Source organism: Pteronotus mesoamericanus, unplaced genomic scaffold (assembly GCF_021234165.1).
Source record: "Pteronotus mesoamericanus isolate MK-2021 breed Mesoamerican mustached bat unplaced genomic scaffold, CSHL_Meso_final contig_50, whole genome shotgun sequence".
Lineage (NCBI taxonomy): Eukaryota > Metazoa > Chordata > Mammalia > Chiroptera > Mormoopidae > Pteronotus > Pteronotus mesoamericanus.
This window is the reverse complement of record NW_026555186.1, coordinates 19416324-19442062: the sequence shown is the minus strand read 5'-3', so window position 1 is coordinate 19442062 and position 25739 is coordinate 19416324. Positions and strand designations below refer to the sequence as shown.

The window sequence follows — 25739 nt, the reverse complement described above, 5'->3', positions numbered from 1 at the left end:
AGATATGAACTAAAAGAGGCCCACACCAAGATATCATAATTAAAATGCAAAAGGTTAAAGACAAAAGACAGAATCTTAAAAGCAGCAAGAGAAAAGTAGTTACCTACAAGCAAGCTCCCGTAAGACTGTCAGCCGATTTCTCAACAGTAACTTTGCAGGCCAGAAAAAAGTGGCAAGAAATATTCAAAATATGAACGCAAGGACCAACAACCAAGTTTATTCTACTGAGCAAAGCTATCATTTAGAACTGAAAGACATATAAAGAGCTTCCCAGGCAAGAAAAAGCTAAAGGAGTTTATCACTACCAAACAAATATTACATGAAATGTTACAGGGTCTTTAAGAAGAAAAAAAGATCAAAAATAGGACAGTAAAATGGCAGTAAATTAAAAAAAACTAAATTTAAAATTAAACAATTAAAAAAATCACAAACATTGGAAACTACAGTGTCTTACTTCTTTGTAAAAAAACTTATTTAGATCCCTGGCAGGGTGGCTCAGTTGGTTGGAGTATCATTCTGTACACTAAAAGGCTGCAGATTCAGTCCCCAGTTGGGGCACATATATGAGGCAACCAATCAATATTTCTCTCTCACATTGATGTTTCTCTCTCTCCCTCCCTCTCTCTATAAAATAGTGAGTAAAATATATGCTCAGGAGAAGATAAAAAAAAATTATGGAGAATGGTGGGTGCATAAAACAAATGTAAAAATATGTTAAGGAGTAACTTAACTGACAAAATGCACTGTACCTCACACCAAAAACAACTCAAATCCCCAGAATTGACCTCTGAAACACAACTTTATGTGAGAAAACCTCAAAGACAAAAATAATGTGTGTTCTTGACTACAGAAAATATTATGTTAAGTATTAAAAAACAGGTGTGTACACCATAACACCATTTTTGGAAACATGAGCATATACACAAAAAAAGATCAAAATGTGTAATGCCATTTATCCCTTATTACCCATGGCATGAGTCAAGAGCCCCTCAGTTTAGATCTCCTTTGCAAGCATATAAATGGACTTCCCTCACCACATTAATCACATTCAATTTTAATACTTTACACGTCTACCTTCCACCCCAGATCGAGTCATGTCTTATGCCTGAAGTCTGGCACAGAATCCAGCATGGCAGAATCTTCATAAATATCTACTGAGCAAATGAGTGAATGAATGGATGTAATGTGGGAATGCTGTGAAGACTGGTGGATCTCAGCCTGTCTCAGCTTGGTTCTTGGTTCTGAGAGAACCAAGAAATGCCAAGCTGCAGTGGTCAATCTAAGTAGAAATACTCCATACATATTCTGAATAATAGGACTGGAACACAAGCCTAAAATTAGGCATACAAATTCAGGAATCTCTAAACTAGAATGAATAGCTAGGACTAAAATAGACTAAATGTGCCAAGACAGTAAGTACAAGGAAAAAGGAAAAACTCAGTCATTTTTAATCTATTATAATCTATTCCATCTAAAAGAAATTTTACTATCCCTCTAAGAAGAAAAGTATAGTTTGTAAAAATAAAAAAAAAGCTTAGGTATTTAATATTAATAATCCATATGTTATGCAAAATGCCAACAGCTAATCAAGCCTATTGGTACTTTTAAGGTCCAGAATAACTAAAATAAGAAATCCTAGGAAGTGTTCCATATTTTGGCATGAAAAAACACAAGGTTAATTATAGAGAATATTCACCTAAATCAGCATATGAAGAATAAAAACACTCAGATTTTCTAAAGATTTATTCTGTGCCCCAAATTTACAAACATGATGCTGGGATTATCTAAGATATTCTCCTTAGCATCTTTAAAAGTCAGTGTTTTTTACCTTTTTATTACTGAGCCAAAGAGCCAAGTTTCATGTTACCTTCAGAGTATCAAGCATGACTCTTGACATTTCATATCCCTTACAGTCATAACCAGTATCTTCTTAAATTTAACCAACTCAGTTTAGCCATGAATTCCAAATATGTATGTAAATTACTATAATTTTCTATTTACGACAGGGCAAACAGTTTTGCTCTAAATGTGTCACCCAGTCACAAATATTGGATCAATTTTTGATCCACTGGTGGCCTCACTGCCCTTATCAGAAATGAAATTTCAAACACTAATCAAAACTCTCTTATTTTCAGAAGAAAAGAATAAGGAAGGGTCTCAACAGAAAGACATGCTTTTGTTCTGGCATTGAGAAAACAATATTGATTGATTAACCAAAACCTTTAAACTCTCAGAAAGATTTAGTTAAAATATATATTGTTAATTTAGTTATTATGCAATTTCCCTTAACACCCAGGAGAAGTACAGATATGTCAAGAAAATAAATATGTTAAGTTTGAAAAAAAATAAAGTTTTAAAAGTGAAACACACTGGGCAAGGTAGACCTGACTCTGAAGCTGTAGTGGAAAGACCTGAAAAACTCAGACAACATAAATTAATTGGGGCAAAGATGAAGACAAAACATGGAAGTGTACTACCTACAGTCTTGAGGTCAGCATTAACATGCTAAAATAGAAAACCAGTAGTGTAACCTTCTAAGCAGATATGACAAATGTCCTGCTCGGTTATTTATTCACCCATCAACAAACATCTCTTAAAGGCCCTCAAAAAGCCATGCCTCAAATTAGTAAACTGCAGTGCAATGGCAGCCAAACATTTGGATCAGTTTCACTAAGTAAATCATCAACACAAATAGGTTTTTAAACAGTTAATATAATACTATATAACTATTTTTGAACAACTTACCAGCAATACTGAATAGAAACCGGGCTGTGTTTCCCACTGTTTCAACTGCTCCTCAGCTGGCTTTAACACAGTGGTGTCCTGACTGGTGGCCTGCGTTAAGACCTGAAGAACAACAGTGCTGGCGCTATTGAGATCCATGGAAGCCTGGCAATGATAAGTTAATACTTGAATGTACATTACACACACAAAATTACCACAAACATGAATGGAGAAAAAGCTTCATTCTGAAATCTGAATTACCCCTATGCTTCAATCATTCACCCAGTCCTTCATGTTTCTGCTGGATTTCTATCCTTTCCATGTATCACCCATACACTTACTTAAAATTCCCATAGTTCAATTCAAGCCAGCTAAAATAAAAATAAAATTCAAATTTTAAAATAATAGCCATTATCTGAGTGCATATTATACGTTGTCAAACATTACATTAAGGCTTTATTAATTTATTCCTAATAATTCTACGTGGTAGGTAGTAAAGGATCAGAGACTTTACCTTGCCACAATCTATTAAGTGGCTGTGCTGGACTTAACTAGCAAAGCCACACTAATCTTAACCAGTATCTAACACTGCCTCCCCTGAGTGACAGCACTGACATCTAAAACATCTCTGTAGTCCCAGGAGCTCAACAAGACACACGATATATGCTTAATAAATATCTGCTGAATAAAGAAAGGTAACCAATTTTGAGCAATAAAGTACTTCTCACTGACCCACATGGCAGCTAATTAACTGACTTATTTCATTAAACTGTTCTAGGATGTAGCAAAGAACAAACCAGTGTCCATAGCTTCATGCTTATATTCTAGTGGGAAGTGATGATATGAAGAAAACAAGATAATGTGTTAAAGACTGACTGCAATTGAATGTGTTACTTTAGATCGGGTGTTCGGGAAAAGCTTCTCTGAAGTGGCACAACAGACATGAATGACGAGAGATGCCCAACCATGCAGAGCCCTAGCAAGAGAAAACAAAGATTTAAGATTTAAAATGAACTTAAGAAGGTCAGTATGACTAAGACTTAATGAGAAAAAGGGTAAGTAGAACAAGATGAGGTTGGAGAAGTAGGCAGGAACAGTTCATGGACGACCTTGTAGGGGAAAATAAAGTGTCTGGACTTTAAAAGATATACTAAAAAGAAAAAAGAAAAAGAAAAGAAAAAAAGCCACTGGAAGTTGGAAAGAATATGTGAATATGTTAATATGAATATATAATAATAGCAAAGTGCTCTACCAGAACCTATCCCCACACCCCCAAAAAGAAATAAAAAAGCCATATCCCTGCTTTGAGCTACTAGCTAAAAAATAAAATCTCTGACTACTGCCAACACCCAGAGCAATTTTCACCTAGAGCAAAGACGGTGCAGAACACTCAACATACACATGCACCTTCATTTTTTGCACGTCTCAACCTTCACAGCAAAGTCTTATCCTTATGCCCGACTCACCCTCATCATTTACCTGTTCTAGTGGAAGCCTCTGGAGTTCCACCCTGACCTGCTCCATCCAGGTCTTCCCCAGAGGTATATGCCCTGTCCTCTCCTCCCATTGTTTTTTTGTTTTTGTTTATGTTTTGTTTTTGTTTTGTTTTTTTGATCCTTGATCCCAAGAAGCCCATCCAGTGTGGGAGAGAGGCTCAGTTCACATACTGGAGAACCAATTTTGTGCCAAGCACTGAGGTAGTGGTTCCGATGGTTAAGAATCAGAAAGGGTCTCTTTATCTACCTAAATCCTGGGGGATTATGAGGTGGGAGTCAGAAATAAATGTTCTTATCATTAAAACAAACTGTGAAAAATAAGTTTTGAAAATAAGAGTTGGAAACCAGAGTATATTTTCCCCACAGAAACACTACTATGAGTGGTTCAGCTAATAGGAAGAAAGGCTTTTAAGTCTGAGAAACAATCTTTCATAACTTCTACTGGAAACACTTCCAAGTACTAATTAACTTACAAGGGCAGGTTTAAGCAGCAATTAGTTCCTAAACTGCAGGTTAAATGCATCATCAAAAATAACTTAATTCAGGAATGACCTATAATGGATTATTAAGAAATACCACATTACTAAAGCATATTAAATGTTTTAAAGAGCTCAAACAAACCTATCAATGCATTTATGACATGTGGACTAATATCACTGTTTTATAGAGAAAGAACTTACAGCTACAGGAGAGCTGCCCAGGATCATGTAGCAACTAGTGCGTGGCAGAGTGAGACCCAATACCCAGGTCTCTGGAATCCCAGCTTTTCCTACTGTAACACGAGATGGCTGCACTTCACTACCCCACTCCCAAACACCCACCATCCTGCCATGCTCTCCCATGAAAGGTTCCTCAAGAAACTGTCAAAAAGACTTCTGAATCCATCAGGAACCTAAAAGGATCACATTAAATATCCATACAGAATTCAACAGTGGAATTCTCTTAAAAGCACAATGATGGCAACAGAGAACATGGGGAAAATTATATGGAGCCATTCTAATGTAACAGTGTAGAAGGAAACTTCATTTGGGTTAAAAGAGATGATTACTAGTGATTACTAGTGGTCAGTCACAGGGTGGTACACCTGAAAAACTAACCTTTGATATCCATTTTTTTTTAATTAGCATACAGAAATAAGGTTGCTACTGTTATTTGTACCTAGTATTGAAAATGGTACACAACCAGTCTCCAAAAAAACTGGAGAAAACTGAAAGTGATAAAGAAAGATGGAGGGGGAAGAAAAAAACCGGGAAGAGGAAGGGAAGGAAGGAGAAAATAAGGGAGGCAGGGTGGAAGATAGAAGAAGGAGAGACAGACACTAATTTGTGAGAATGGCTAAATGTATTTCTCGAAGGACTTGACAGGCTCTTCACAGAGATCATCACCAGGCAGCCCTGAAGGCCTGGGAAGCAAGTCTCTCACGGAAAAAGCACTGTTATGGCTCCTCTGTGTAGAGGTCTATGTGCAGTGTGAAATATCCTCTACATCTGTAAAGGAGTGTATCCTTTTCCTGTCAGCACTCCTAACCATTACTAAGACCCTTAAGACAACCAAGCAGAGACACCAAGATTAAATTTGCCTGTTTTCTAATTAATAACGTAAATGAGGTTGCTTTGATTTTTTTGTTAATTTGTCCAGTTTCCAAAAATGAGCAAGAAGAAACTGCTTTTATTTTATGAGCCCTCGATTATGTGTACTACAGAGGAGAATTATTCAAACTCTGAACTCTAAGAACACAAATAGAAAAGGAGAAAACTAAAAGGGCAGGCATTTTGCCTTTCTCCCTACAGTGCTTCACAACTGAGTCAGTTCAATTTATTCATTAGTGGACCCACTCTATTTTCTGATTCTATAAGTCTAAACAATCTAGCAAATGTGAAAGAGCCTAAAAAGACTTATACCCTGTAACTGGACTTTCTAGGCTTTCTGTAAGATACTTACCCAGTTCTGGAAAACAACCCAAATCCAAAGATACACAGATGTGCCTATAGTTGGGAACTTGCTAATTTTCATTAAAAGAAACAGACAAGGGAAAACTCAGCACTTCTGCCTGCAACAACAGACAGACATCTTCGATCTGCAGTGACTTTAATTTCAGCCATGATCATTTTCTTTAGACTACTACATTACCTGAGTGTGTCCTTATTTTAGGAGATTCCACATAAACAATAACCTCACCGTACTATTAAATTTTAAAGCAGTGAGTTGATAAACTTAGAAAAAGGTAAGATTACAATAAAAATTGAAGAAAGAAATTTTCACCATTTAAAAAAGGTTCCCCCAGTGAAATAATGTATTCAGGCATGAGTCAATAATGAATGCTAAACCTATTATGTGAAAGAACAGTTACTGGGGAATGGAGTATTTCCAATGTGTCCAAGTATCAACCCACAGACTACTTGCTAAATGCAACAGACAAACGTTTAAAATGAGAGGATCTGTCATCACCAGCTCAATTGAAAAAAACAAACAGTATCATGAACAGCTGCACAACTTGACCTTACGTGTTTCCTGATGTGATGCAGTAAAAAGCATACAACCTCACCTCTGAAATAGCAAGACTCTATGCCCAAATACCAGTTTAAAAGAAAAAGAAGGTCTCCTCTTTTCCAGAATACTTCTGGAATGGTAGCATGAAGAGCTACAGAGATCCTCTCCTCAGTGAAACAACCATAACTGGCAAAAATTGTAAAGTGCACCCATTTAAAGTCTCTGGAAAGTGTGGTTAAGAATATACAGTAAATGGAGAAAACTTTATGGCAAGAAAATACTACTAAATCTTGGTAAGGATAGCAAGAATCTGTGACATTTGAGACATGAACTCACTCTCACCCCACAGTGCTACAAAAGCTCTTCTCCCAGGCAGATGTAGTCAAGAACAAGGGGCTTCCTCTCAACCCAGTTCCTAATCCAGAGCTACAGTTTCTCCCAAAGATGGGCAGGCTGCCCACATTTCTCATCCACCCTAGCTGTGTGGCCACTCTACTTCAGACAAGTGCAGCAGAGAGGTCTCTTCTTCCACCCAGGCACCACTAGTAGAGCAGATGCTCTACCTCAAGTAGATGAGGCCAAATATAGTGGCCTCAATCATGCCTACCCCAACTTGCTCAAAGGGCAGAGGTACCACACCAGGAACAATAACAGTTGGAGAGTCTAATGCTCTACTTTCAATAATGGATGGAACAACTAGGAAGAAGGTAATAAAATTCTTAAACACAAACTAGACTCAACAGACATTTAGAGAACACGCCACTCAACAATAGCAGAATGCACACATTCTTCTTGAGGGTACACAGAGAGTACAAGGAATATTCTCCAGGGTAGGCCATATATTAGGCCACAAAATAAGCTAAACAAATTTAAAAGATTAAAATCATACAAATATGTTCTCTGGTCACAATCAAAAACATAAATACAGGAAATTCACCTACACTTTCAGATTTCAAAACTCAATACAAAGCTACAGTCATAACAATGTTGGTGACTGACATAAGGATGGATACATATCTGTCATATGAACAGATTTGAAAGTCTAGAAATAAACCATTCATGTAAAGTCAACTGATTTTTTACGCTGGCCAGGTGGCTAGGTTGGCTGGAGCATGGTCGCACAGACCAAAAGGTCATTGGTTTGATTCCCAGTCAAGGTACATAGCTAGGAGTTGCAGGTTCAATCCCCAGTTGATGCGCATGTAAGAGGCAACCAATCAATGTTTCTCTTGCACATAGATGTCTCTGTCTCTCTCTCCCTTTCTCTCTCCTCCTCTCTCCCTCCCTCCCTGCCTCTCTCTCTAAAAGCAATGAAAAAATATCCTGGGGGTGAGGATTAAAAAAATTTTAAAAAGTAAACAAAGTCAAGTGATTTTCAAAAAGGGTACCAAGGCAACTCAATAAATAATAGCATAGTCTTTTCAACAAGTGATGTTGAACTGGTTATCTAAATGCAAAAGAGTAGCTGTCCCATTTCCTTATATCATACACAAAAATCAACTCCAAACATTAAGAAGTAACACTATAAAACTCTTAGAAGAAAATCTAGGGATAAATCTTCATGACATCATACCCACTGGCATGGCTATAATCAAAAACACATATAATAAGAGGTATTAAGGAGGACGTGGAAAAAACTGGAGCCCTAATACACTGCTGGTAGGAATGTAAAATCGTGCAGCCACTTTGGAAAAATCTGTCAGTTTCTCAATATATTAAACATACAGTTATTATATGACCCAAAAATTCCACCCCTAAATATATAACCAAGAGAAATTAAGATGTATGAATACACAAAAACTTGTACACGAATTTTCACAGCAGTATTTATGACTGCCAAAAGTGAAAACAACTTAAATGTCTATCATCTGATGAATGGGTAATTAAATGTGGTATTTCCAGACAATGCAACATTACTTAGCAACAACAAGAAAATCCTTTTTCAGATATGCCATAACAAAAGTGAACCTTGATACATTATGCTAAGTGAAAGAAGACAGTCACAGAAGACGTCATTATCTTATTCCCTTTTTATAAAATGTCAAGAATAAACAAATTTATAAAAACAAAAAGTACATAGTGGTTGCCTAGGGCTGAGGGATCAGAGAAAACATAGAATGACTGTTGATGAAAATGTGGTTCTTTTGGGGCTATGAAAATGTTCTAAAATTGGCTGGAGTGATGGTTGCACCACTGTGGATATACTAAAAACCACTGAATTGTATACGTTCAGTAAGTGACTTGTATGGTCTGTATATCTTAATAAAACTGTTATTTTTTAAGTGCTTTTACTATATAAACGCCACAGGAAGAAAGTGACAAGGAAACGTGACTGAAAAAATGAAAAACATGTGGGCAGAGTATCAACAACAAAAAGTTAATTCAGAGCAAGAGCGCTTGTTCAAGAAATTAAGGCAAAATTAAAGACATCGACTTTGGACAACAGCCAAGGTCCCAAAGATGCCAGTACCATTCAAATCCATACTGTACAGTTTGGATTCATTTCAGTTTCTCAACAGAGGACATTTGGTGGTTTGGACAGGAAAATTATTCTCTGTGTATGTGTTATAGGTCATTTAGCAGCGCTGCATATTTTATGTGAACAGCACTTCCTAGGGATTGTTTTTGACTAAAGATAATTCCATATATCTCCAAATATCTTAAGAATAAAAGACAAGCAAGAAACATCAAATTATAAAGAGTAGTTGTGTTTTGGTTGCTCCAGGGATTATGAGGATTCTTATGGTCTACATATTTTATCTTTATGTTGGAAAAAAACATTTTTCAAAAGGCCAAGAATTTTCACTTTAAACCAGTTCTAAATTTCCATGGGAAAGTTTACTACATTTCTCTTCCCTAGTCCTAAAACTTCTCAATTTCTCAAGAGCTTAAAATCATTGTATAGTTCTCTTGTCAAGCACATATAAAGAAATCATGGCAATATATTAAATATAGCACATTTAAGTAGATAATGTGGTCACTAATTGCACTTTCATCATAAAAGTTCAGGAGAGAAAGCTTAGAGCCTTGGTCTTCAGTAACAAGAATCAGTAAACAAGAGTTCAGCCATACTACCTAGATTTTTGATGCCACTGATTACCAAAAAACAATCTTCCTCACTTAAGGGACTCAAAGGCTTGTAATCAAACAGCAGGCTCAATGCAGTCATATCTAAGAAGCACTTAAGAATATTAATATTCTTACTATTTGATGTTTATAAAAACAATAAAGTATTTAACAGGAAAATAAAACCAACCAAAAAATTCTAATTTATTGATTACTTTCCTTTGTTTCACATATTATATATATTTCCATAGCATAAAAGGAAAATAAGTTTGCATTTGTTAACAATAGTGTCTTTAATTCATTTCCTTGTTTTAGTTATATGTATTTTTCAATATTATTTTGTATTTGTTTCAGATGTAAAGCATAGTTTAATTTCATTTCTAAGTCAGAGTCCACATTAACTTGTTTTGTTACCACATAACGTACTACTATATAGATCTACCATTCCTAAGAATGTAAATATAAATTGAGCAATCTGCAGTGCCACCTGATGGTAAGAAGTAAGTACTACACCCCAAAGACTACACTGTAAGCATCCTTTTACTACCTTCAAGGGCAGAGAAAGAGGACAATGGAATTCTCAGTGACCACTTGGCCAGGACAGTCATCTAGAAATGCAGCAATGAGCTTTCAGGGTCCAAGAAGTTAGGTAAATAAATGCTGTGAAAAGAGCTCCTGAGGGAAAGAAAAGCATGGGAGGCTAAAGGATACAGTAATAATACAAAAAAGAGATGGGATTCAGAACATGAAAACGAACACCTCACAAGGCAAAATATACGAGCAAAAAACTTCCTTACACCCCTGTCTCTACTTCTGTAGTTAAACAGTGAATCTTTAAAAATACTCTTTATAAAAAGACAATGTAAGATGAAGATCTGAATGTGTTTTGCGCTATCCACAAATTACGGCAAAATTTAAGAAAGCGTAATAACAGAAGCAGTGCTTTACAGCATAAAGGAGACTGAAAATGGAACAAAGAAAAGCAGAGTAATGTGAGGAAATCAAATGAGAAAAGAAACGCAGCATTCCACATTTAGGAAAAGGACAAATACGGCCAAATGCAAGCCATTGAGAAAGTGACGTTAATAACTTAAAAGCTCCTATTTTCCTTCAGGGAAGAACAGGTAGTGGCCAAATAAACACTTGGAGAGTAACCTTTTAGTGAAATGTATAAACATTATAGTATTTATCATGTGTTACTGGAGCATTTCCCACAGAGGGATTAGAGGAAGATGTCTTTTTTTTTTTTCAATGATAGTTAAATTCTTGCAAGTCAACCCATGATCTACCCATGAGCCCAAATCTAGAAAAAAGAACACTAGGAGGCAGAAAACATGCTCTTGGGGGAATTAGGAAAAGGAAAATTACAAAATTACTAAACTACCTGAGGTCAAAAGCAAACTACAGAAAGATGGTATGTCCAAGACAAAAAAGAAGTGAATTTCTGTGAAGACCGGGGAAGAGTTCAAAGACAAAACAGAAAAGTTAGAAAGTTTAAAGAAACATTTTATTATTTTGAGAAACTGAATTCTTAAAGCAGTTTGCCAAAAAAACAAAAACAAAACAAACCCAGTTAAATCTGAATCTGAACAAGCTTCTAGATAGTGCTACCAACAGTAGTAGTTACAGGGGAAGTAGGTGGAGGTAAGATGAAATAAGCCAGACAGAGAAAGACAAATATCATCTAGTATCACTTAAATATGGAATCTAACAAACATAATTGAAACAGACTTACAGATATAGAGAACAAAGTGATGGAGGTAAACAGGATGTGTCAGGGAGGAGGATGAAATAATGTGATGAAATTAAGAGGTACTAATTTATTAGTTACAAAATAGGCATGGGATGTACGGTAAAGCATAGGGAATATAGTTAGCAATATTGTAATCGCTATCGATGGTGCCAGGTGGGCACCTGAATTATCGGAGGGAACACTTTGTAACCTATATGAATGTCTAGCCACTGTGCCATATGCCTGAAACTAATACAAATAGTGTTGAAAGAAAACTGTAATCAAAAAATAAAATTTAAAAAAGCAAATAAGAATGCATATGTTCTGAAGCCCTGGCCGGGTAGCTCATTTGGTTAGAGCATCATCCCGATATGCCAAGGTTGGGTTTGATCCCCAGTCAGGGCACAGACAAGAATCAGTCAATGAATGCATAAATAAGTGGAACAACAAATCGATGCTTCTCTTTCTCTTTCTCCCTCTCTCCACGTTCCTCTTCCTTCCTCTCCTCTCTCTAAAAATAAATTTTAAATAATTTTAAATGCTTATGTCCTTTAATTAAGTCCACTGCCAGAAACTTATTCCACAGATATGCTCTTACCAATATACAAAAGTACAAGCAAGAAGAGGTATATCGCAGCATTGTTTGAAGAGTAAAACATATATATAAGTAGAACTTAAATATCCATAAGTTAAATACAATGTTAGAAATAACCAAAAAATAATAAGATTGACAATGAGAAGTAGGCAATTCTGTCCACTTTTGTGTCTGTTTTTAAAATGGTAGCTCAGCCCTGGCTGGTGTGGCTCAGTGGACTGAGCACCAACCTGTGAACCAAAAGGTTGCTGGTTAGATTCCAAGTTGGGGCACACACCTGGGTTGCAGGTCAGGTCCCTGGTTAGGGGCGTGCGAGAGGCAACCAACTGATGTTTCTCTCACACACTGATGTTTCTTGCCCTCTTTTTCTCCTTCCCTTCCCCTCTCTCTGAAAATAAATACATAAAAACTTTAAAATGGCAGCTATCAGACAATAATAGAGAAATTACTGAAGTTGCTATTCACATCTGACATCACCTCCTCTGGAAATCTGTAACTGCACTAGAGAGTAATGCATTCCTTCCTCCACCCTACTGTTCTATATAGTACATACTTCTACTATTACATATATTTCCGTATTTACTTGCATCTTAGCTGTATAATCATCAGCTGCTTAAAGGCAAGAATTTTTATCTTATTCATCTATATATGCCAGCACATAGTACAGTGTCAGGGATATAGCAAATGCTCAGGAAATGTTTGAAGAACTAAACAAAGCAACGATGTCATTGTGATTTTTAACAGTGGAGAGCTGGCTTTTAAAAAAAGGTGAAACAAAAAGCAAAGAAACAAAAATCTTTCTGGAAGAACAGGAATTATATCACAGTTAAGACTGAAATATCAAAACATACAACAGTAAACAGTATGCTGAAAGGCTGAAAAATAAAAAAAGAAATGAATGAACAGTCCATTCTGTAACTTCCTCTACTGAAATGGGACCTATCGAGCCAACAAAATTTAACAGGACTTTTCACTGGTAATACCTATCACCATTTGGTCTAATCCTGTGCTCTCTAATCAGCTCTCTAATATATACTCGGTTTATCATCAGACATTTCAACCTTCATTCATTCAACAAATATTTACTGAACACCTACAGATGTCAGACATTATTCTAGGCACATAAGGTATGTCAATAAACTAAAAAGACAAGAAAATCCCTGCCCTTATGGACAGTATGCAGGCATACTTCAAAGATTTGCAGGTTCGGTTCTAGACCACCACTATAAAACAAGTCATAGTCTTTTTGCTGGTGGAGAGTCTTGCCTTCAATTTGTTTAATAAAAAAGAAAAGAAAAAGCTACTGTGAAGCACAATAAGGCACACTACAATAAAACAAGGCACTCTAGCTGTGGGGAGGAGAAATGTATGGCTAAGTTGGGTACTATATGAGAAGGCAGTCTACAGAGCCAGGGGCAATTGTGGAAGAAGTCCTAGCCAATAAACCCAAGTATTTCTCTCTCACTTGGGAGTTTTTAGTGAAATGGCAGTGTAAGTGTCTTGCCTACATGGTATACATGAGAGTCCCCAGGACTGAACATCTCCTAATAGGAAAAGTTAAGGAGCTCATCCTAAACAATAGTGACTCCCACACCAAGACACTGCCAGCAGTGAGGTCCCAACTAGTGTCACCACCAACCTCTTTGAAATCTCTTTGGCTGAAACAAAAAATACGCATCTGTACAGAAACTAATGAAGAACATCCATTATACTTAGAGGTTTTAAAATTTCTTCTCTGATGTAAAACAAAGAATAGGAAGCAAATCTTGATTTTATGCCAGATACTGTTCTTGAAATCAGAGTAACAGCACAGCCTGAACTTAATAGACCATAACCAATCAGATTTACATTTAGTCAAAACCTTTTGCTAAGTGTTATGAGGCCATCAGTCCTATCCAAATATACACATCTTTGACTGGTAGTTTCCAACTGCTGGTCCAGGACACCACTGTCTATAACTACGTCTTAGAAGCTCAATGTTTTGAGAGGTTAGCCTCAGGAGCCACTACATTTATAAAAATTACTTCATTAAAACATGTATAGGCTGCATGCCCAGTAATGTCCCACAATTAGGAATTATTCTACATTAAAATATTTTGAATCATTAAAATAATTTTTCTATTACCATGGAGCTATTACTGTTCTCTAAACAGCAAGTGTATCTAAGTTAGTCATTTTGTTTGACCAAGAAACTATGTCCCAGAGTGGCTAAGGAGATAAAGTGTGACTTCTCTAAGGTCACAGGCTCATTGGTGACATTTCTGGAACGTAGAATTCAAGGTTTCTATCCCACCTTTCTATTGGTTACAACATTTTTCTTTTTGATCACAGCACTGTCCATTGATACCTCAAGTGAAATTAACTGTTTTGAGAGGTGGTGGTGATGTTGTTGTTGTCTTATTTTGTTTTGTTAGCTTTAGACCTTAGAACCAAAATACAACATCAAGATTATAGCTTATCTTCCTGATAAATTATACTGTATCAATACTGAAGACGAAAATGGAGTCAATGAAAACACCATACACAAAGTTAACAAGGTAAAGATTAGGAGAAAAAATCTGAAATAACTGAAACAGACAAAGGATTATTATACAGAATATACAAGAAAGACATGTGAATCAGAAATAGAAAAGAAAACTGGACAATGGATATAAACAACTCACAGATGTGAAAAGCCAAATGGTGAATAAATATCGGAAGAGAAGCTACCTCACTGGTTATCAGGAATTTTTAAAAATCGAGACACTATTTTTAAATCATCTGACTGGTAAAAATTACAAAGTCCAGATATATTCGGTGCTGGTAAGAATGTACGGAAATACATTGCTGCTTAGGAACATACACTGATTGATACAACCACTTTGGAAAACAATCTTGTCATTGCTAATGAGATTTAATGTGTGGGTGGGTGTGTCCTGTGACCAGGTTATAGCCTATGATCCAGCAGTTCCACACTCCGTGCTAAAACCAGAGAAACTGGTTCACAACTGTAGAAAGAGACAGGACAAGGCCATTCATCTTTAATGGAATAGATATGTAAAATGTATCTTGTCCGTCCTTTGTATTTGTTCCCTCTAGCTGGAAAGCCCTTGCCTCTAGATGTCTGCATGTCCTGCTCTTTAACTTCAATCCAGTCTCTGCTCAAGTTGTCAGCTAATCAAGTCAGTCTTCCCTGACTGCCCAATCTCAAACAGCTCATCCTTCAACCCAAAATCTCTCTGGTCTGGATATCCTTCTTTATTTTTACAAATAACCCATTTAACTGTTTGACATCCCAGAATATATGTTTATTGTCCAGACTCACCTGATTATAATTTAATATCCACAGACCAAGGCCTCCAATTTGTTCAAAGATGTATCACTAGAATCTATAGCAGTAACTGGCACATATGAAAAGTGAGAAATAAATAGTTATTAAATAATGAATTCAGCCCTGGCCAGTGTAGCTCTGTTGCTTGGAGCACTGTCCCGTAGACTGAAAGGTCATGGGTTTGATCCCCGGTCAGGGAGGCAACTGATTGATGTTTCTCTCTCACATCAATGTTTCTCTCTGTCTCTCTCTTACCCCACTCTCTCCTTCTCTAAGAAAATGAATGAATGAATGAATGAATGAATGAATGAATGAATCCAATGACTAAATCTCAATCTCTGCTTCCAGTTGTGTAAAGGCACAAAAATAAATTCAAGTCTGGCTTTTCAAGGTCTAACCTCCATGGTATATAACGTTCTATGTTTTCAACTCTGGTAATTCAGCTTGCATTCAACAATGAAACAGCTTCTACTAGCCAGGCACTACTTTGAGAGCTAAATAACTGTCTTCATGTTCAAGTCTAGAAAGGAAAAAATACAATTACAATATAGTATAAGCGTTATAATAAGCTGTTATGGAAGAATGTAAAAAGCCTAACGCACCATATGGAGGTTGGGGAAGGTTTCCCAGGAGTGAATAATGTAGCGTTTATGCTAAGTAGGAGTTATACAGAGGAATACAATATGGGTGTTTTTCAGACAGGTGTACATTCTAGAAGACACACAACATATAAATATCTCAATTTTAAAAAGCATCCTGAAACTTTTGAAGAATTGTAAATAGTTCAGCATGACAGAAAAATAAGAGGCAGAAAATAGCAGAAGGTAAAAGCAAAAGCAAGCAAGGCCCAACTCATTAAGGTTTTTATTTACTAGACCTGGTGGTTTGGATTTTATCTGAAACTCTACAGAGACAAACTGCAGAACAATGCAATCTGCCTACAGAAAAAGGAAGGGTAAAGAGGGATGGTATGCATTCTTAGAAGCAATCAAATTATTTTTTGAACATTCACACAAACATCAGATAATAATGATACTCTGAACCAAGGTAGTAACCACAGGGAAAAGGTAGATGAAAGAGGCACGATTTGATAAATAATCAGTTAAGAGGGGGAAGGGTGGCATATAGGGTAGGCAATAAGAGGGAAGAATGAAGATTCTGGGCATCTCCAATGAGTGATACATGCACGAATCACAGGAAGAAGAGAAGCAACTTCAGAAAGGGTGAGAAATAATTTTTTACATGAATTTTACTTAAGACAGCAACAATGTGTCCAAATTGAAGAGCAGTATGTGCTAAAGAGACAGAGATTCAAGAATAGCAGAGATTTGGGAATATAGAGCTAACAGCTGAAGTCATCAGAGCTGAGACAATGCAAGGAGAGTGGGGAGAAGTAGAAGACAGTACCCCAAGTGAAATAAATATCCCAGTGGTCAGAGAAGACAGAATAATAAACCAAAACATAGGAGGGAAATGAGGAAACTGTAGTGTGGCAGAAACATAAGAGCACTTCAGAGGACAACTAGTCAAATCAAATTATTGAAAAGATTCCAGTATGTTTCAAAACAAAGGGATCAATGGACCATCACCTCCATTAAATTCAGTGACTGCGGTAGATTGCCAGACTTCAATACATGAGGGGGGACAAAAGTAGTAAGGAGGTGGAGAAAATGAGTATAACAATTTTCAAGAAACTTAAGGAAATAATTACAGATGACTCTGAAGATGAATCTAGAGTGAGAAGAGTATATTGAAGATGAGTGTGTTTAAATCCTGATGAGTTAGTGCCAGTCCATAGTAAAAAGGGGATTAACAAAAGTGTGATGGACTCAAGTGTGTTCCCCCAACATTCATATATTGGAACCATCATCCTAGTATCCTTAGTATCAGAGGTGAAATTTTTGAAGGAGTAAGTTAAAACGAGGCCATCATCCAATAGGTGTTCTAACTTAAAAAAAAAAAAAAGGTTCTAATGTACCTCTTTACAAGCTGTAACCATGTAAGAAGGCAGAAAGGGAGTGGTCATCTGTAAATCAAGCAGAAACGTTTCAGAGGAAACCAATCCCACTGGAACCTTACTTTAGACTTCTATCCTCCCAAACTGTTAAGAAAAGAAATTTCTGTTGTTTAAGCCCAATCTGAAATGTTTCATTATCGCAGCCCTAGCAAACTAACACACTGAGGAAACATTGTCACTAAAGAGAAAAAACTCAGAGCTTCTAGAGAGGGTAAGAGGTAGATACGTTCGCAGATGAAAGAGGACACAAAGTAATGAAGTTCTCATCAATGTCTTTCATTTCCTCTGTCAAGTAGAAAGTAACTTTATCCAGGAAAGACTAAGGAGGAAAGGAGATGGTGAGTTAATAACCACCATGGGAAATGGAAATAGTTATTAAAGACACAGGATTACTGGACTGCCTGTCTATTACTCAATAAATGTCTGTTGTTGAATGACCTGGTGGTTCATTCATGAACACTTTAGTTCAGTTTTAATAATCTGGCAGTAACTAGCACACAAAAAGCACTGGAATGCGTCAGACCCTGGGTTTTAAATCTAGGTACGTGTGCCCTTATGCAAGTCACTAACCCTTGCTGGGCCTTAGTTTCTTACCAGGTACATAAGGTTCTACAAACAGCAAAGGATCACTTCAAATTAAAATAAATGCTATAATTTTTATGCTTGACCTCCGTCTTCTTTACCAACCAAAGTTGTGCGGCTCAAGCTTTACAATACATTCCTATGATGCAGAAAGCCTGTTAAAGTTGCAGATTCTGATTCAGTAGCTATGGGGTTAAGGCTGAGATTGTGCATTTCTAACTAACCTCAGGTGAAGCCATATACTACACTTTAACTAGCAAAGGTGTAGAACACTGGTCCACCTCAAGCTCTACAGAGTTTATACGTGTGTCTTGCCATTCCCTGAGACACTCTGATTGATATTAATCAACAATCCCCATTTGGTGCAGACAGAAAAAGAAAAGAATGAATAATATTGCCAGAAATAACACTAAATTAGGGAAAGCCCAAAACTAAATACAAATAATACACACATACATCATACAACACAAAGGTTAAAATCTATCTAATCAAACATATTATCTCCCAAAATATGAATATTTTTATTTCTGGAAAAACATTTATTTCTGGAAAAATCTTTAGTGTCTCAGTCTACAAATAATCTTTTGCATTCTGATTTAATCTGAATACAAACACATTCACAGTATCACGTAAAGATTTTTATACTAATTACCAAATAATCTTCACATATTTGTCTAGAACCTCTAATCGTATTACCATAACTAAATTCGTTTTTGGTGAGAATTCTCTCTATTGCCTTAGAAATCGAACTAGGACAAAGCAGTTCAGCTGCCCTAGAGCCATAACATACTGCCACAAAGCACTGCTATAATTAAACTGTTTCTACTATTCCCTGTGCTAGGTTACAGGGGGAAAAATTCCGCAATCCTATCACAACCAACAGGGAGAGATTTTCATTGTAATTTTACAGAAATCTTACTCAGTGACGAAAGATGTAAGAAAACGTGTCATGCAATGGATGACATACATTGCAGAGTCAATCTGTCCTTAACTTGAAGCCTCTGTACTAAATAGAGAAATTTGAAATAACATGAAAATGTAGGAGTGAACACCCTATCCAAGGGATGGTGGAAATCTATGATTGTAAAATGATCTTCCTTACTCCTTTCTGAAAAAATAACCACATTTCAAGGACACTACCAAACTACAACGGAGCTCCTTTAAACTGGGGTGGGGAGGGAGTATCTCAATAGCAATCTTGGCACTAGTGGACAATCTACCTGTCCTAGCTATTTAGTCAAATCACTTCAAAATAATATTTCCCTCAATCACCATGTCACAGAAAAAAAAAAACTAAAGAAAAATGACAAAACCAATGGGCTGCAAATAGTTTTGCTGAATCACAAATATCCTCAAATATAAAGCTGCAGAAGTCGATGGGCTTGAGCTTTGGCGGCCATACCTCTGCGAGCAGGTCCTCTCCGAAAATGTGTAACTTCCTTTACTAGTTCACTGAAGGCTAGCAGGGGTCTAATGTTTCCTTAAAGCTTTCACTGCTAGCCGCAGCAGTGTCGTGTGTGCAATAACACTATGCCGTGGCTTTATACTAAAGACCACGGTCTCTCTATCCCCCAAGGGCAAATGCACCCCCGCCCCCCGTCCTCGACCGCAGCCACAACGGGCACCCTACGATCTCCCCATCTTGGCACTCAGTGTCTGCCGTCTGGCACCCCGACTCCTCCATAACCACGCTTGCCGCTCCGGGCTGCCTGGGAGCTCCCAAAGGTTCCTATGGTTACGCAAAAAGCCAAGTCTACAGGCCCTCGTCTCGCCACTACTATCCCTCACCTCTCAGTAGCCCCACGTTCCTTCCCGGCCTCACAGGTCTCCGCTGCCCAACACACTCCTTCCCTTCTACTCGCGTGCGCTCTAGGGCTCCCAAGCCGGGGTCTCACCTCTTGGTTCCGTCCGGTGTAGCCCGGCTCTCCTGCTTCGACTCCCCAACACGAAGCGGCGTCGGTTGGTCCCGCGCCCCACGCTTGCAGCCCACACGCCTCCGCCTACCGATGCCGAAAGCCGCTTCTAGGAACGCGCCATGTTCAGCGTCGCAGCTCTAAACGATGCGGACGCTCGAATATTACGTCACAGACTCCCACACCTCGTGGAATTGGCAAAGAGAAGCGGCGATAGGACGACGGAGGTAAGAGGAGGGAGGGGCTTTCCCTTCGAAACCTAAGGCGCCGGACGGCTAAATCAGCAGTATGCGCTTGCGCAGTATAGAGAGCCAGGAGCCTGGGCTCAGCGGGATTTGTAACCATGGAAACCATAGGTCCCGGTTTCCTAGCTCCCGGAAAAATCAATTTTCTCCCGAGTTGATTGAAGCTTAAATCAGAACCATCTTCCCTTCCCTATTCTAGATATTAGCTGCTAAACTGCATTGTTTTGAGGGTCCGTCTCTGCAGAGAAGAGTTATTAAAATAATCCTCTTATTTTTTTAATATCTTAAACTTTATGGGCGCTCTACTCCAGAACGATAGAAAGGGTGGGGAAAGGTTAAAAAGGAAGTCCAGTTTTCCCTGCTTCTGCTGCTAGCTTAGTGACGTAAGTTTTCTTAATTTTAGAATTGAGTTCCGAGGAAATACGTAAGTGTTCATATAGATTAATAATAGTAGATAACATTTATTGAGCATTTAGTATGTGCCAGATACAGTCCTAAGATCTTTATATGAATTATATATTTTAATCCTCAAGTCAACGCTATGAGGTGATTTTTATTATGCCCATTTTACAGGTAAATAAACAAAAGCACAGAGGGGCCAAAGGTCACACAGCTAGTGACTGTATTAAGAATTGAACCAGTCAATCATAAGTCCTGCATTATCAAAACGTTCATCTCATAGGGCTGTTTGTATTTTATCCTCACCCAAAACATGCCTATTGATTTTGGAAGAGACGGAAAGAGAGGGAGAGAAACATGGTATGAGAGAGAAACATCTATGTTTTGCTTCTCCTATTTTCTGACCCTGGAGAGGACTCCCAACCTGGGCATGTGCCCTGACCTGTAATGGAACCCACCACAGGATGATGCCCCAACCAACTGAGCAACACTGCCCAGGACCACAGGGCTGTTTTTAAAAGTGAAAATATAAAATTTACCTTAATTACTGCAAGAAATGAATGATTAAATCATGAAGCATGCATATGAAATAAAATACGTATTTGCCATTAAAAATTATGTGGCAATGTATTTGTTGACATGTTAAGACATTAACAATGCATTGCAAAAGGAGATAGTAACAAAACTATGTTTATGATGGTTCCATTTTTGGAAATAAATATATGCCAAAATGTTATATATTTTATTACAGGGATTGTCACTGGTTGGGTGATACTGTGGGATTTTTTTTCTTTTTTCTTTTTTTCTTTTTCTTTTTGGCTTAATTTTATCTTCGGATTTTACTGAAAGGTAAGGTAGGATTTCTCAAATTTTAAGTGTGCGTAGAATCACATGGGGATCTTGTTAAAATACACATCCTAATTCAGTTGGTCTGAGTGGGGCTGGAAATTCTTCATTTCTAATGAGATTCCAGTTAAAGCCAATGCTGCTGGTCCACAGATCACATGTTAAATAACAAGGCCATAAGGAATATGGGATAAAGAAAATAAAGCCTCATTTGAATTAAAATGAAGAAATTGGTTTAGAAGAATAAATTTTTTCTATTTAGGATACTGGATCTTTTGAAATTCTAAGGAAAGCTGTAACTTAGAAAAATGCGCATAAGGCCTACACAAATTTCAGGACCCCAAATTAAGATTCACTTGGAGGTCCTTCCTTCAGCTACTATGAATGTATAATCTAGTCACATACTTTATAATTTGTACAAAACAAATATATATAGTTGGATAAATAATCTCATATTACTGCATTTCATTGTTACAGTCTTATATTCACAGGTTCTTCGGAGAAAAAGGCAAACAAATATTTAAATTAATTTAAATTAAATAATCATTGGATGTGTTCAGAATACATTCAAAATATTAATACAAGTGTAAATTCAGTGCTTTCCCCCCAAAATGGTTGAGAATTGACAAGAGAAAGCAGAAAGTTGATGAAGCAAATGCTAAATTAAAGAAACATTGGCTTCTCTCACAATATTGTATTTTTATTCATTATATTCCCTAGCACATTTAAAATATAATTTCAAGCATACTGTGAATGTAAATAAGCCTCTTTTTCTATCAAACCAAATGCTATTATAATTCTTTTTGAAGTTAAGATCATTTTATTAACAACCTAAAACTCAAAGAATGGCAATGAATCAATTGTGCACATCCAAATTGAAAAATAATTATTTTTAATTAATAAAGAATATAAACATGAACCAGAGAAGCATGAAATTATTTTTTATTATTACTAAGCCATTTGTAGGTGCAAAGACAATACATTCCAGCATAAATTTCCAATGCATATTTCTTTATCACAGCTCATATTCCAGCATCACACAATTCCCTAGGACTCATGGCTCCATGGTGCATCCAATATCGTCTCACTTCTGAATGCTGCCTTGGCGAACAGGAAAAAAGAAAATGTATGAAATTTGGCCAAAATAATGTGTGATCCCAATTATTAGAACAACTTCCCTGTATTGATGACGGTAGCCCTCCTCATCTTTTTTCACTTCTGTAGAAATTTATCACTTGCTGTCTTAGTGCAAAAAGTAGTGAATCCCCCACCTTCCCTGCGAATCAGAATCTCCTAGAGGGTCTGTTAAAATGCATTTGCCAGGATCCAGTCCTACTCTGATCCAGAATTTTAGACCGGGGCTTGGGAATGGGAATTTTTGTTACATTCTGTATTAGTTTACTAAGGCTGCCATAACAAAATCCCCCTGACTGGGTAGTTTACATGACAGAAATTTATTTTCTCACTATTCTGGAGGCTAGGAATCCATGAGCAAGGTGTCAGCAGAGTTGGATTCTCCTCAGGGCTCTCGACTTGCAGGTCACTGGGTTCTCCCAGTGTCCTAACACGGTCTTTCCTCTGTATGTGCACACCCCAGGTGTCTCTTTGTCCAAACTTCCTTCTTTCACATGGACACCAGTCACATTGAATTAGGTTACACCCTGAAGATCTCATTTTAATTTACTCACCTCTTTAAAGACCTGTCCCCAAATGTAGTCACATTCTGAGGGACTAGAGATTAGGGCTTCAATATATAAATTTTGTGGGGGAACAATTCTGATGCAGATAGCAAGGTTCATAGCTAAACGCCAGTTTAGTCTCTGCATAAACTAAATGTGTTCATTCACCGCAGCAATTTAGTTTATGTAGCTTAAAATATGTGACCTCTTCCAGGATGGTCTTGCTATTATGCTCCAAAAGAAAATTATCATTTGGCTCCCATTCTTATTGTCAAAATAGCCTCTCCCACCCACCTTGTTGGTCTCTTTCTCTTTTGCTTTGCTTTTTTCTTCACACTTATCACCACCAGACATAATGTCTGCTTTTTATTTAATTTTTAATTTATTGATATTGAGAGAGAGAGAGAGAGAGAGAGATCAATCTGTTGTTCCACTTATCCATGCACTCATTGGTTGATTCTTGTATGAGCCCTGACCAGGGATACAACCTGCAACGTTGGGTATTAAATCATGCTCTAACCAACTGAGCTACTCTACTAGGGCCATGATCTCTCTTTTTCCTCAGTAGGATGTAAGCTCCACTTTATTTTGCTCATTGCTGCACTTCCACTGTGTAGAACAGTGACCCAGGGAAGACGGGAATATCCTTAAGGTGATATTGCATTCCTTCTGTGACATAAAAGGCAAGGTCTTCTGCTGAGGAACTGCAGAGGTGGTAAAGAAAGAGGAATGAGAAGAATTAAGAAGGTTTAAAGATCCTTTATGGTGAATGGAAGAGGAAAATTAGAGGGAATTCAAGAAGAGGGGCAAGGCAGGGTTTGGAACCCAGGGAAATGTGGAGCCCATGAATGTCTCTACACTGCTGTGTGGTCTCTAGCAGTTCCCACAGCCTGGAGGAGTGCAGTGAGGACAATGTGTTTAGCGTAACATTTTAGCTCCTTCACAATAAATCCAAATTTACCTTACCTACTTATTCCTTGGCTATACAAGTTTCTTTTTCTTCCTTAAACATCTCTATATCTAGGCTTAGTTAGTGCTTTTCCCTTTGAAGTCCCAACTTTCCTTTGGCTATTTTTTTTTAAGAGAGATAAGGGAAGGGATGGGGAAAGAGAGAAACATCTGTGTGTGAGAGATACATTGACTGGTTGCCTTAAGCACGCCCCCAACTGGGGTCCCCGCCTACAACCCAGGCCTGGGCCCTACACTGGGAATCAAACAAGTGACCTTTCGGTTTGTATACAAGCACTCAATCCACTTTTATCCACTAACTTTTGTTTGTCCTTTAAAGACGCAGCTTGGAAAAATAAAAAAAATATATATATATATATTTAAAAACTTCTTAATAAAGGGAAAACTATATATAAAAAATAAAATAAAAACTTGGCTCTCCCCTGTCTGGTGTGGCTCAGTGTACTGAGCACCGGCCTGCAAACCAAAGGGTCACCAGTTCAATGCCCAGTCAGGGCTCATGCCTGGGTTGCAGGCCAGGTCCCCAGCAGGGGCGCGAGAGAGGCAATCACACATTGATGTTTCTCTCTCCTTCACCCTCCCTTCCCCTCTCTTAACATAAATAAATAAAATCTTTTTTTAAAAAAGGCTCAAATATTTTATTTTGAAAATATCCCTTAATTTCCTCATGTAGTAACCATAGTGCTATGATCATATCTTTTTTTAAAGCAATATTTGGAATACAGACCTAGATTCAAGATGAGGCTGTCATCTTTACTGTATGATCTTTAGCAAGGTATTAAACTTTTTTGTCCTTCAATTTTCTCATTTATAAAATGGACATAAGACCTATTTCAGAGAACTGTTTGAAAGTGTTAAATGAGATAATGTAACTAAAGCACCCGGTACCTAATTGATGAGGAAATGTTTCCATTATTGCAATTATTTGCATGTCTCCATCTTGACAGAAAGTTCTTTAAAAGCAGGAATCATGTCATGTTCATCTTTTTGTTCCTAACATTTGACACAGGGGCTGGCACACTAGATGCTCCAGAATGAAATAGGTAGTTGAAGATGCTACCAGAATACATGAATTTTCTCCTGAGTTAAGATTACAGCAAAGAAAGACGAAGGCTTGGGAATGCACGCAATTAATTGCAAAGGGAAGAGTCAGCTTAGGTAGTAACAGAAAAAAAAACTTCTTCAAGGAAAAATAGGGTACAAACCGAAACATTAAAAGCCGAAGCCATTGCTCAGACAGGCAAAACAAACATCGACCTAGTACTCATGAGCTTATGATTCGATATACTGTCCTAATACAATACCCAGTTAATACCAACTACCACATTTACTGAATTTAGGAATTTTTTTTTTTTGGTCTCTTTAGATGGAATACACTTTGAGAAGAGCAGTTTCCTACTTAACTTTGAATCTCCATCACCAAGCAGTATTTAATAAACATCTGGAGCTCAGTGAACACTTAGGGAGAATGACATGGCACAAAAGGAAGCGAAGCAACTATTAGCTCTTGTGGAACTAGACACTTAATATATTCTCGGAATTATTTTCCACAACGCGAGAAGCAGAGAACTCACTCCCCAAAAGAGCAAACGCCTCATCCCAAGATACCGGGTTTCCCACTCCATCAAGTGCTGAAAAACAGGAGCGATGTACGTGACAGAAAGAAACCTTTCGAC

At 37.4% G+C, this 25739-nt stretch overlaps 1 protein-coding gene across 4 annotated transcripts in view; it reads right to left on the bottom strand.

Moving 5' to 3' along the window:
- IPO11 (importin 11) overlaps window positions 1-20062 on the bottom strand; it is a 192386-nt gene extending 172324 nt beyond the window's left edge. For all 4 annotated transcript variants that reach the window (XM_054578401.1, XM_054578402.1, XM_054578403.1 and 1 more), the window contains exons 1-2: window positions 19908-20062; window positions 2746-2889 (exon numbers count right to left, since the gene is read on the bottom strand). In XM_054578401.1, the coding sequence (XP_054434376.1) occupies window positions 2746-2883 (138 nt within the window). In that variant the 5' untranslated portion in view covers window positions 2884-2889; window positions 19908-20062. The remainder of the gene's footprint in view (window positions 1-2745; window positions 2890-19907) is intronic.
- Between the last annotated feature and the right edge of the window lie 5677 nt (window positions 20063-25739).